Source organism: Microtus ochrogaster, chromosome 6, assembly GCF_000317375.1.
Source record: "Microtus ochrogaster isolate Prairie Vole_2 chromosome 6, MicOch1.0, whole genome shotgun sequence".
Taxonomy (NCBI): Eukaryota; Metazoa; Chordata; class Mammalia; order Rodentia; family Cricetidae; genus Microtus; species Microtus ochrogaster.
Genome location: NC_022013.1, coordinates 77,718,487 through 77,731,862, shown reverse-complemented (window position 1 = coordinate 77,731,862; position 13,376 = coordinate 77,718,487). Strand labels below are relative to the sequence as shown.

At 47.1% G+C, this 13,376-nt stretch overlaps 1 protein-coding gene across 1 annotated transcript in view; it reads right to left on the bottom strand.

Annotated features, from left to right (window-relative positions):
* Positions 1-3,779: 3,779 nt before the first annotated feature.
* Ints7 (integrator complex subunit 7) overlaps positions 3,780-13,376 on the bottom strand; it is a 54,897-nt gene continuing 45,300 nt past the window's right edge. The window contains exons 15-20 of the mRNA XM_005348883.2: positions 13,113-13,216; positions 11,642-11,710; positions 9,808-9,940; positions 8,560-8,658; positions 6,611-6,796; positions 3,780-5,035 (exon numbers count right to left, since the gene is read on the bottom strand). Coding sequence (XP_005348940.1) covers positions 4,745-5,035; positions 6,611-6,796; positions 8,560-8,658; positions 9,808-9,940; positions 11,642-11,710; positions 13,113-13,216 — 882 coding nt within the window. The 3' untranslated portion in view covers positions 3,780-4,744. The remainder of the gene's footprint in view (positions 5,036-6,610; positions 6,797-8,559; positions 8,659-9,807; positions 9,941-11,641; positions 11,711-13,112; positions 13,217-13,376) is intronic.

Sequence of the window (13,376 nt, the reverse complement as noted above, 5' to 3'; positions counted from 1 at the left end):
AGCCCTCTCCGTAACTGACTCTACCCTTTAGGCATGATGCTAGTCACAGAGGCTAACAAGAGAGCTTGTCTGGAGGATTTGGCTGAAGGTCTTCCGGGAGGTGCAGAAAGGCCTTGGAATGTCCATCGTGGGGCAGTTGGAGACGGAGAGAACCCAGCCTTTGAAGGGCTTCCCATCTTCCCCAAACACAGGTCAGAGGCATGTTAAGAGCTAGGAATGGCTCAGCCCCAGAGCATGCGGGGCTGAGCAACACTGAAGGAAAGGCACTAGCTGAGTGCGGTGTCCCAGAGGGACCAGCAGCTACCTGGAGATCCCCATCCCGAGGGAGAAACCAGCCAGGTTCTGGGGGAGCAGGTTTATTCTGTGGTCAAGGCCAGAGGAGGCTTCTCACGAGCACCTGGCTCACCCCGAGGGTGAGAAGCAGGAAATGGCATGGCGTTGACCTCAGAGAGTCGGTCAGCAACTGTACCTCCAGCATCCGGTACTTGGTAGTGCTCAGTAGTTAATGAATTCAAAGCTGTGGTCTTGTTGGCCAAGCTTTGGGCATCATCTGGGAACTAGCTGAGTTCACAAACTTCTGCTTGGACAAAGCTGCTGTCTAAGCAGCAGACATGGGATGCCAGTGAGCTACTTTCCCTGCTCAGTCACTGAGGTGCGGAGGTGGGGCGGAGATGAGGGCAGGCTCTTCCCTAACAAGGGCCCTCAATTGAGCCCAGGTATGTTTCTTCCCTGACAGTGCAATCTTAGCTAACAGACTCTGGAGCATCCCAGGGGACACAGCAAGCATTGATAGAGCTGATGATGCCCACGTGAGCCTGTGATTACAGTCTCTGGCAGTGTGACATTAAAGGACTCATGTCACCCGGCAGCCTGGCAAGCACAGCAGGCATTGCATCAGGAGAGGGGCTCCCAGCTGTCTCTGAGAGCCACTTTCCAAGCCAAAGGAAGGAATGTCAGCAATGGCCGGTTTCCTAATGACCCATGATCATCTCCTGCTACACGGAGGATGCTATAAAGATTTCAGAAACGGGTTGGAGAGATGGCTCAATGGTTAGAAGCTGGCTGCTTTTCCAAAAGACCCAAGTTCAATCCCCAGTACCCACACAAGGCCAATTACCACCTGTAATTCCAGCTCCAGGGATCCCAGCGCCCTCTTCAGACCTAGCTGTTCTTCAGGACTGAGTAGCCAGTGTGGCCAGTGGCTGATGGAGCACATCCAGAATATTCCCACCATCACTACTCAGCCAGGGCTGGCTGAGTTCTAGATACCAACAGGGAATAACCCAATTCTCCATAGTCACGTGTTAAGGTTAAGAGTGGCCGCCACCTAGGTCATTCTGAGCTCCGCAGGTCACACAGGAAGACCCATCTACACTGGAATATAACCAGTCAATGTATCATCATCTTGGCCACTAAAGGTGGCCAGCAGAAACCGCTCTGTATGATCTTCTTTGTATATTTGCTTTAAAATGCTTTGATTTGTAACAGGCAGTGGTAAGAAATCCCACTTTATTTTATCTTATTATTCAGTGGAGCCTGAAGTGTGTTGGTAGGAAATTTAAGAACTGACCCAGCCAGGCAAGGTGCGCATCTGCAGTGCCGGCAGCGGATAGGTGAGGAGGGAGGCCACAGCCACCTCAGCCACAGGGAAAGCTCAAGGCCAACCTGAAGGCTCCGACCCTCACACCGAAACAATAGGGAGGGCTGTAACAACACAGCAAGAATGCCTAGAGCAAGATGGAGTAGTTGTTACATCAGGACCCAAGAAAGGGGGCACAGCAAGTGTGCTGGCTGGTTTAGGCCAGCCTGATTCCACTAGAGCCAGCAGCAGAGGGAGCCTCACCTGAGGAACTGTCTTCCCCACAGGGCCGTCTGCAGGCCTGGGGCATTTTCTTAATCAGTGATTGACAAGCGAAGGCCCAACCCATTGTGGGTGGTTCATCCCTGGGCTGGTGGCCTGGCCTGGGTTCTCTAAGAAAGCAGGATGAGCAAGCCACAAGCCCAGTGAAGCATGCCAGAAGTGGCGCCCCTCTATGGCCTCAGCTTCAGCTCCTGCCTCCAGGCTCCTGCCCTGCTTGAGTTACAACCTCAGCTTCCCTAAACGGACCGTGGTTCAGGATAAGTAAGTCAAATAAACCCTCTCGTCTCCAGTTGCTTTTAGTCATAGTGTTTCATCATAGCAACAATAACCCAGTACTTAGTTTTTCCTAAGGTCACAAACTTAGGTAAATTTGAATGTGGGCAATGTGGGCACAAGGACTATGCCCTCACAGCCACGAGGCTCACAATATTTATGACCAAATTGGGAAACATGCTTACTTCCTAACTAGCATGCTCATCTTTTTAAAAACATTCTTTTCATTTATTAGTGTTAAAAATATAAACACATGCTGCCCTGCACAGAGAGCAGGCCACCCTGCTCCTGGGTCCACTCCACAGTCAGTTACTTTTCCACTCTCGACTTTCTGGACCTGCTTTTATTTTGAATGCTTTCCAACCTTGTAGGGAGTCCCAGTACACAAAACTCAAGAGTTTATAACCACAACTATCAAAACCACTTTTTTTGTTTTGTTCTGTGTTTTACAAGACAGGGTTTCTCTGTGTAGCTCTGGCTGTCCTGGAACTTTCTGTAGACCAGGCTGGCCTCAAATTCAGAGATCTGCCTGCTTCTACCCAACCCTGCAACCTCCATGCTGGGATTAAAGGTGTGCACGGTCATGCTCACTCTATCGTTTTTGCTTTTAAGTAGCCTGTATTACAGAGTGAATTTCAGGTCTCTAGCACTGTTTCATGGTAGAATTCTCCAGAAAGAAAACAAATATAGTAAGCCACCAATTTCTTTTATGACCGCCCCAAATTTTATGATAATTATTAAAAGAGGTTTTGAGGCTGGGCATGGTGGTGTACACCTTTAATCCCTGCACTCAGGAGACAGAGGCAGTCTGAGACCAGCCTGGTCTACAGAGTGAGCTCCAGGGTGAGTCTGTGTGACACAGAGAAACCCTGTATCAAAAACCCCCCCAAAACAAACAAACAAACAAAACAGATAAACAAAAACAAGCAAACATAAAAAGTCTTTCTATGACAAGATCTCCTTAGTAAATTGGGAGCATGGGGACCTTGGGAGAGGGTTGAAAGGGAGTGGAGAGGCAGGGAGGGGAGCAGAGAAAAATGTAGAGCTCAATAAAAGTTAATAAAATTAAAAAAATAAAGAGAGGCCTGCGCCACCACAAAGTCTTTTTCTGAGGACAGAATAAGTGGATGAGGTCCTTGGCCCTTAGTTGAATCATCATTGAAGACATTATTTCCCCAATTTTTTCATCTTTAGTTCTTCAGTCACCTGATAAATTAGACTGGAGAAGTCTAGCCCGATTCAGTCATTTTGTAGAGACTAAAGTCTGACTCTACAGAGCCAAAATGGAACACTGACTCAGCAAAGGACAGCGGGCTCCACACAGGTCTTCCCTGGAGCTCTGGAAGTGTCCCCAGACGCTGACCAAGTGCAGACTGTGCACTCTGTGCTCTTGGTGGCTCTGGGGGACATCACTTACAGTGGAAACTGTAGACTTGCACATGCTATGACAAGCAGAATTTGCTATTCAGGAGCAACATCTCATAAAGCAAAGTGACCTCAGAGAACCCAAGCTGTCAATCACTTCTCAGCCCCAGAAGTAATGTGACAGGAAAAACAAACAAAAAACCAAACAGTGTTTAAAAACAGCAACACAAGCCTTCTATCAGAACGTCTGTGGAGAGAACAAAGTAAGACCCAGGCATAGAAATGAAGAGATTTATTCACATAGGAATCCACGGCTCACGCTCTCAGTGGCTGCACTGCACCCCACCCACTAACCACACACACCGCTATCGGCAATGCTCAGTTCTCCTGTCGACTAACCGTGGTCTCCAAACACTGAGCAATTACACAAGGACAGTTAAACATGCCCGGTATAAAGTTCAAGTATGTTGTCATACAGTTTTCAACTAGGACTAAAACAGAAAAAGGGCTTCTCTGGCTAACCATCAATCGCTGTTCCCTGAGCACCGGCCACGCAAACTGCTATGTAGACATCAAGTGCAGAGTCCGCACCTCCTTCAGTAGAGACCACAGGGAAGGATCTGTCCCTTCTACATTAAAAGGAAGACATTATATGGGAGCCATGTTCACTTCGAGAAAAAAATGTAAAGCATCTGTGTTATAGTCACATGCCACAAAAAACAACACACTATATAGAAATTAAATTTTGGATCAATTAAAAACCAAAACTAGCATTGCTCTAGTGTAGGAGACAGATAGGAGGTGGCAACGATGCAGGAGGAAGCCGGAGTGTGGACCATAGGTTCCCCGTCGAGAAGGTCTCAGTCTCTGGCCCTGAATGAACCCTGCACGCACTAGACAGGATTTCCCAGTCCAGGTCTGGGCTGGTCAGCACAATCACTCTGGTAGAGACCCAGTCAAACCTACCACTGATCTGTGACCACTCTTGGAAGAAGAGCTCACCAACCAGAAAGAACAACAGAAATGCTAAGTGTGAGGCCCGAGACTGGGTTTAGGAAATGAAGAAGGTGTAATCTTCTGGCTGGGAGCCAGCGACTTCTTAAACAACCAGAATGCCACATTACAGACATTAGTGAGCGATGGATTTTACACCGCGACATTTACACGCGATGCACGCGAAGATATACTCTTCTTGCAGCTTGACGGCAGTGCAGTGTGGGAGTGTGCAGTGTGCTTGGAGCACACTTAAAACCGGGTGTAGGCACTTCGAGGCTGTGGCTGTGGCTGCAAAGGCTGCTGGGCTTGCTGCTGCTGTAGACGGATCTGCTGGGAATAGGGGTCCTCCAGGGATTTGACAAACATGGTAGTTCTGGGGCCAGTCTTCCACACGATGCCATTGGCGTCCCTCACGGAGGACTCCACTGTAATGCTATGTGTTCCAAGGACAGCAAAGTTCAACAGGAACTGGGTGCTGAAGTAATCATTGTGTGGCTCAACCCTCTGCTCCATCTCATTGGTCATGCTGTCAATGGGGATCTACAACACAAGAATTGTTAAACATCAGCACGAGCTGCTTGATCAGTGTTCTCTAGGAGCCAGGCCCCGTCTAAGGACAAGAATTGTTAAACATCAGCACGAGCTGCTTGATCAGTGTTCTCTAGGAGCCAGGCCCCGTCTAAGGACAAGCTACATGAATTCTCATTCCGGTTTCCAGGTTGATACTCAACCGTATGGCTATTCTAAACACAGCCCATACAGCCCTCCGGCCGTCATTCGCGAAGTACTTATGGGAAGGCTAAGGGCTCGTGTTCTGTGTCATCAATCAAATGGAGGCTGGGCCTTCTCAGAGTAGTCAGGGCGCAGGGCGAAAGGACATCGCCTGTAACCATAGCCAGGCTAGCTTTATATGAAACAGCCAATTTTAATGAAGGGATAGCTTACAACACCAGGGATCCAGATGAGCAGGAAATACAAAAAAAAAAGAGCAGTGGGGCTCACACTGGCCAGATTTATATGTAAACATTAGCCCGAGGCGAACACGCCCTGACGGCGGTGACCACACCAGTCCTTCCCGCAGCTTTTTAGCCAAAATTCTGATGATAAAGAAATGCTTGGGTGTTTGTGTGTATACATGTGCACACACATGTACGTGTGAGCACATACGCATAGTGGAGGCCAGAGGTCAACACTGGGGTTTTTCCTCAATCACACTCCACCTTCATTTTCTGAGACAGGGTCTCAGTGAACTTGGTTCTCATGGATTTGGCCAGGGGGGCTGGTCATTGAGTTCCAGGCATTCACTCAGGGTCAGCTTTTTACATGGGATGTGGGAATCCAAATTCAGGTCCTCGTGACTGCAAGCAGGTACTTTACTCATGGAGCCATCTCCCCAGCCTTGAAATGCTCCTTTTAAACCTTATTTCTTGTTACATAGATTTAAATATGCCAGAGTAACCTGGGCACATGCTGTGGATTAAATCAGCACAAAATTGAGAAGAAATGTCTAAGCAGAGACAGTGGTGCTGCATGTAACCATACGCAGTATCCTGGCTTTGGATGGCAGTATCAACTGCTGAGCGATGCTGATGGGGAACCCTATCAGGGCAGACGGTCACACAGCACACAGCCTGATTGATGCTGGCGAACACTTACCTACTTCCTGACACCTCAAGGAAGCGAAGTCCCAAGATTCCCTGTACGTTAAGCCCACAGCAGGCAGCACTCCTCCTGAGGAGGTGGAGCCCCGAGATGGCTCGAGAGGAGGTGGGTCTTATGAACAAGGTTTCAGGAAAGGAAGTAGGCATGAGGGGGTGAGGTCTCTGAGTTGCATGGGACTAAGTAGGGTGGGAAACCCGATCAGAGGCACATGGTCACATAGTTCTTGCTGTGTGCTCTAAGAGTCACAGAACTCGTGTTCTGATCTCTGCTGGAATGCTTTGCCCACTATCTGGTTCAAGCAGAGAAAAGAGAAACACCAAGTAACATTCTGCCCAGGCCTCAGCTGTGCTGTTGTTATTATGACCCTGTCCAATGGAAATGAAGCTGCCCGAGCAGAGGAGAGCCCCGCCTGGGGCCAGCATGCTGCACACAGTTCTTCCTCACGCGAGGTACCTTGTAGTCTTGGCTGGATTTACTCTGCAGCGTGGAAGACACACTCAGACACACGGACTGAATTCTGCGGAAGAGTCCTGGTTTGGAGCCATGCTGAACAACACCTTCCACTTTCAAGGCCAGCTGCTGGTTATTCTGGACAGCAATGGGCTCTGCTGGGTTCCGGGGAGACGGGGACAGAGCAAGCTGGGGAAACAGTAGCATAAGTGCTGACAGCCTGAACCAAGCTTCCTCCAACACCTGGCCGCACTGAGCACATAAGCCACTCCAGGACCTCATTGGGGAGGCACCACCCTGCAGATGAACTTCCCAGTCAAGATCCCCAGGCTCCTTTTCAACAGCTCTGAGCTTTCACTCGGCCAGGCCGTGTGAGGGAAACAGGCAAAGGTGCTGTCTGCCAGGGCTCTGCTCAGGGAGGGGATGCAATGAACACTCGTCAGGTGAAAGGCTATGCATGATTTTCATGTCCACTGGAGACCTCTTTATTCTAGGAAAAAAAATTCTGGGCAACTGTCTCAAGTAATTTAAATAGACTGGATTCAAATGGAAACAAACTTAAAATTCTAGGATAATTCACTGAACTAAGTTAGTATGTTATTTTAAAAAAGTTTCCACAATGAACCCTGTAGCACGATTAATAAAAATCCAGAGACAGAAATTGGGGTTCAACATGAAGGTCAGAAAAGCAAAGCAGCCAGTCACTGGCTCTTACCTCGACCTCAGTCCGAAAAGGTGATCCTGTCTCCAGGAACCTCAGACTGTAAGTGAGGCATGCACCACTATTGCCCAGTTTCTATGGCAAACTAGTGTGGCTACTGGGAAAAGGTGTGTGTCACCACTGTCTAGTCTGCAAGGCTGACAAGGGTGACTGTTTTTCTCTCTGAACTTCACGCAAGCTTTATTTACTAAAATACAAATGAACTGCCACTACAGAACGCAAGCAATTTGGGTGTTGGGGACTGATCCCAAGGCTTCAAGGTTGCTGAGTAATATTTCTAACTTACAGCTTTTCTTTAAAAGCGCAGTGTAAACCCCAGATGCGCCTCAACTGTAGAAAGCTCAAGTTTGGCTAAAGGTGAAGGGAATGAGTTCCTAACGTTACTGAGCCGCTGACCTTGTCATCGACTGTGCAGACAGCTTGCCTTAGGCCTGCTCCCTTCCGTAATCAGCTTTTCTGATGATTAAGGTCTTTTTGAAATGCTAGTTCTGACCAAAAACATTAAATGGATGCAAAAGTTCACTGACAGGCAGAATCCAAGCTTTCTCTAGGGACAATCTCCTTCTTTCCCAACCATTCAAAAATAGCTTTTCAATTCTGAGTGGCTGAAGTTTTTCAATACACTAACTCGCTTTGTGGGTTAGTTCTCCAAACTCATCCTCCAAAGGCAAGAGTGCCTGGAAGTTAGGTTGGTGATGCCGCACTGGCCTGCTTTGACCAAAGCTGGGTCTGCTCTCACACAGACTCAGTTCAAGACGTGGACAGGCAACTACAACAGACTTCTAAGAACTCATTTCTGGAGGTAAGAGACAATGATGGACTCCCATTACTCCAAGGCCTGTCTTACAGTAACTTTCAAGCCGCTATCCTTCCTCAAATCATCCAATAAAGGGAGTAAAAGCAGCCAACTAACGTCTTAAAACTAAATTATTACCTATGCCAAAGTGAAGATAATAAACCTTAGCTAAGTCCCATTACATCTTCAGAAGCTAGCTAGCTGATTTTTACTACATTTGTGTGTGTGTGTGTGTGTGTGTGTGTGTGTGTGTGTTGGGGTATGGGTGCCATGCACACACATGCAGGTCACAGGACAACCTGCAGGAGTCATTCCCTTCCACCGTGCAGGCCCTGTGGACTGAGCTCGGATATCAGGTGCTGTTGTTACTCAATAAGCCATCTCTCCAGCCCTACTTAGCTAGTCTTTAAACATTACGTGTTCTTTCTGCCCTACCTTGATGCTGGTGGACTGCAGTTTCTGAAAGAAGTATCTCTGAAATGAAAGAGGAACTTTCAGCAAGGCGATGATGGCATTGCAGAGGCATGCTGTGTGCTGTGGGAGAGAGAAAGTCAGCTGAAAAGAAACCTGTAAACTTACAACTTAGCATGTTCAGGGCAGAGCTGGAAACACATGTGCTCATACAAATGCTTTCAAGAGCACACACCATTCAGCAAGAAGGTGCAACGTCCACAACCCACATGAACTCAATCATTCATGTCAAGAGATGCGATCAGTGGGCTGGAGAGATGGCTCAGTGGCTAAAAGCACTGGCTGCTTCTCCAGAGGACCTGGTTTCAATTCCCTGCACACATGGAAGCTCACAACCATCTGTAACTCCAGACCAGGGAATCTGACATCCTCCTCTGGCTTCCTTCAGGTACCAGGCACACATGCAGTACACAAATTAGTCAAAACACACACACACACAATCACAGATTTCTACCTTACATTTTAATTTCTTATTTTTTTCAAATTAGACTTACTAGTTTTATTTTCTGTGTGTTTTCACCACTGCAGCATGACAGAATCACATGGAAGCTTCTGAAGTGTCCTCCCTTACCTTATGACAAGATCATGTTGATTAAACCTGCCAGAGACAGGCCGGGTGTGGCACACACCTTCAAACCCAGCACCTAACTCTGGAATCACAATATGTGCGCCGGGCCTCCATTCCAGATTTAGAGTCAACGGTCATTGGGGGTGGTCTGAGGGATGAATTTTTAAAAGCTCCCAAAGTGATTCTAGCTTGGTGACAGAGTTAAGAATTACCTCAACTTCAATTTGGTTGTTTCGAAAGAGTAAATAAAACAAAAAAGTTGGTCTGCACCTAGGCAAGTCAGATTTGATCAAAGTTGTCTGCACCTGGACACATGAGACTTGATATGTTAGTGTAGTCATCAAGTCAGGAGATGGGCTAAGTGCTGCCATGGATGGGACTATTTAATCCTTATCACTGATATCTGTGCTGGCTGAATGCATAAAATACACTCAACAAGCAGCCCTGAGACTTCAGAACAGGGACTCTAAGTGCACAGAAGTCCAATGACAGGCACAGAGTATGGGTGTAGCTAACCTTTTTGTGTGACATTTTCAATCTGCATGTTCTTTACAGTTACGTTTTAATAAAACATTGTTAGAGATGATTTAACTAAATATCCACTTCCTCAATGATAAAAACTTAGCAAAACAAATGCCACTTACCATGTAGGAAACAGGGGCATATTTCCGGTTGAGCGCCTCCACCTCTTCTAGGACGCGGCTGTAAACGGCCATCATTCTTCTCTCGTACTCACTGTCAGCGTGGGCAGCCCCAGTGGATCCATACTCCTGGAAGCTGAAGCAGAGACTAGCATAGTTAACCCTTCAATACCGCACGCACCTGCTGAACATGGTCCACGTTCTCACTTCATTTTTGAAAAACAAGTTATTTCTGATCACAGATGAGGGAATGACACTTGGGAAGGCTAACCTGCCTCCATTTGCACAACTATTCACCGACAAGCTGGAATTTAAACCCACATCTGACTACAAATGTAATTCTTAACTACCTGCATGAAGGGCTTTGAATTTGTTAGCATATGAGAAAAAAGACACTGGAGGGGCAGCAAGTAACACACTGAAAAGACATCATCTAAGAGACAGACGGGAACACAGACAGATCCGTAGGTCAGCATGCCACCAGACTCAGCCATGGCTGAGGGAATGGTGTCAGCACAGAGCCTGGAAGGGAAAGCACTGAACAAGCAGGGGATTCTGGGACAGTGCGCTAGGAAAGCTTAGACAGATTCCTTCCTGTCCTTCCTCTGAAATATTTCTGATAGGTAAGGAGCAAAACTCCCGAGTCCTATATAAACTTGAAGAGGGCTATCTGGAAGTGGGTGCAGTGCAGGTGATTACACCAGGCACACACTTGTTCCTGTAGGTCCTTTCGGAGCTGCTATGTGTACGGCACTCAGTGAGGCACACAAATAGCTGCTCATTCACTCTTCAGGGCCTGGGAAAGAGAGACTGGGCCTAAGTGAGAACAAATACCGTCTCAGAGTGAGCAGTGAAGAATGAGACATTTGTAGTCACATCTGCCCGACTCCAGGGCTCTGTTCTACACTTTAAATTTCATCAAGAAATAAACATATCACAATGGATGCAGTAAGTGGAAGAAAAATAGCTGCGCCACTGAGACTGACATTCTAACAGAGGTGGCACTGACCACCTGGTGAGCCAAGGCTGACATTCTAACAGAGGTGGCACTGACCACCTGGTGAGCCAAGGCTGTGTGGACTCTCAGGGTGAAGTGCGGGGTGAAACAGAGGCTCTCACAGTCTTTAATGAACACAACTATTCTGAATAATTAGTTATTGGGGGAAGGAAAAGGAACTTTTAATAAAGCAAATAAGGGGCTGGAGAGATGGCTCAGAGGTTAAGAGCACTGGCTGCTCTTCCAAAGGTCCTGAGTTCAACTCCCAGCAACCACATGGTGGCTCACAAAGAGTGCCCTCTTCCATCCTACAGGCATATATAACACTGTATACATAATAAATAAATATTAAAAAAAATAAAGCAAATAAGGAGCATCTTCTGGTTTGGGGAAAGTTCGACTTTCAGGGGCTGGAGAGATGGCTCAACAGTTAAGAGCACTGGTTGCTCTTCCAGAGGACCCAGGTTCAATTCCCAGCATCCACTGGCTGATCACAGCTGTCTGTAACTCCAGTTCCAGGGGAACCAACACCATCATAGAGACACATATGTAGGCAATACATACATACATACACAAATTTAGTTCAACTCTGAGTTATTAACTCAATTCCCCCAGCACAGCATATTCTGCCAATTTTGTTTCTCAGTTTTCTTTCTAGGTCAAGGCTGTAAATGCAGAGGGAAGCGGTTCCTCTACATCTTTTTGTCCTAGCTCTGTGACCGTAGGCAACCAGGAAGAGTTCTCCGGCTCTCCTTTCTTTTCTTTCCAAAACACTATTGCGACTGATCATCAGGTAACAATGCATTTGCAATTTTATAAAGCAAGCATCATTCAACTCACCTTGCTGACTCTGGATCCAAAACCAGGGCTTCTATGGCATGAGATATCAGTAAGCAGCTCTGCTGCTGTCTAGAGCAGCGTTAAGTCACACAGGAGAACACAAAGACCTGCCTCACACTTTTTGCTATTAGAATATTAAATGAGTAAACATGAACACTGTGCTTTTTTCCTTTACAGAGTACACGCTGTCTACACCAGCAATTTAAACCCTTTCCGGGCAGGGTGTTTCAGAGCTCAACGTGGGACCCCACCCCCAGTGACTGACCCCCTGGGCCTTGTACATGCTGCACACTCGCTCCCACCGAGCTACCGATGTACCCCCACCTTTAAACTGCTTTCGTAAGGAGCAGTCGTGCCACACAGCTTTAGCCCAGCACCCAGGAAAAAGAACCAGATGCAGCTGTGTTGTGTGAGTTTGAGGCCTGCCTGATCTACACAGCGAGTTCTAGGAGAGCCAGGGTTACGGAGAGACCCTGACCCTGTCTTAAACATTTTTTTGCGGGGGGGGGGGGGGGGAAGACGACAACAAGGTCTCAATCCTCCTGCCTCAGCCTCCCAAGCAGCTAGGGCTACAGGCACGCCCTTTCATGGCCAATTACAGCCCTGCTGATTTTTACCTTAGATAAAGCAGCACTTCCTGGGAGTTTCAAACAAACAATGAAACAACAATGAATTTCCGTTGATACAGGAGAGGAGGGAGGGAGGGAAGAAGGAAGAAGGTATCAGAGAGAAGGAAGGAAGCGAGGAGAGCCAACTGCCGAGCTTTTGTTTGGATGGCTCCTCCGCTGTGATCTGACTCGCCTGTATGCACTCCTATGGCAGAGAGGATCCTGAGCATTCATTAAGCTTCAATCAATCAATCAATCAATCAATCAATCAATCAATTAAAACTCCAACAACTGCGAACTCACAAGCCTAACAACTTCAGAACAGTTTTCCCTTCTTTCCAATAAGACTGGGAGTTGTAAATAAGAAAAGATGGATGGTTCCTGGAGGATCGAGGGAACGGAGGTGGTGGTGGCCATAACAAAGGGTTGTTAGCTACGAGCCATGTACTGTGATGTGGCTGCTCAAGAGAGCACAAGGCTCCTGGCTGATGGGACCTGGGCTTGACTGGCATTGTTTTGAGAAAGGCCTTCCAGAGTTGTTGGCTGGTTTCCACCTCCTGGGCCAACTAATTCTCAGTCTCCTTAGCACTGGGGACAACAGGTTTGTGTCACTGCCCTGGTCACGACTCAGGGCTGTGGTAGATCTTCCAAAGGTGGACTGGACCACCAGGAAGCCAGCCCTTTTAAAAAGATTAAATTTAAGAGTGAAGCTATATGCTCCTATTTAATTTCCAAGGAAGAAATTGCTAATTAATTGTAACAAACATAAGGATTAGCAAATCTGTATTTTTGACTGAGCAAATTTATTCTGTATTTGGGAGAACACGTCCCAAGAACAAGGTCTTCCAAATGACAGAGGATACAGTTCTACGTTCCTCAGAGTTGCTGAGTCGGCATCAAAGGACGCCTGATAGAGATCTCGGTACCGGGAAGCAAGGTTTCGGAACTCTTCCATGGATTGTTTCATCTAAAAAGGAGGAAAAACATAAAAATTAAAGCACAGAAAACTCATCCTCAGTAACAGTTCAAATAAAAATTGTGTTATCATTTTCATAACTTTATCACATAAAATCAACAAAGATGGCAAAGGAAGCTATACATGCTCACGGTGTGTAATAATTTACTAA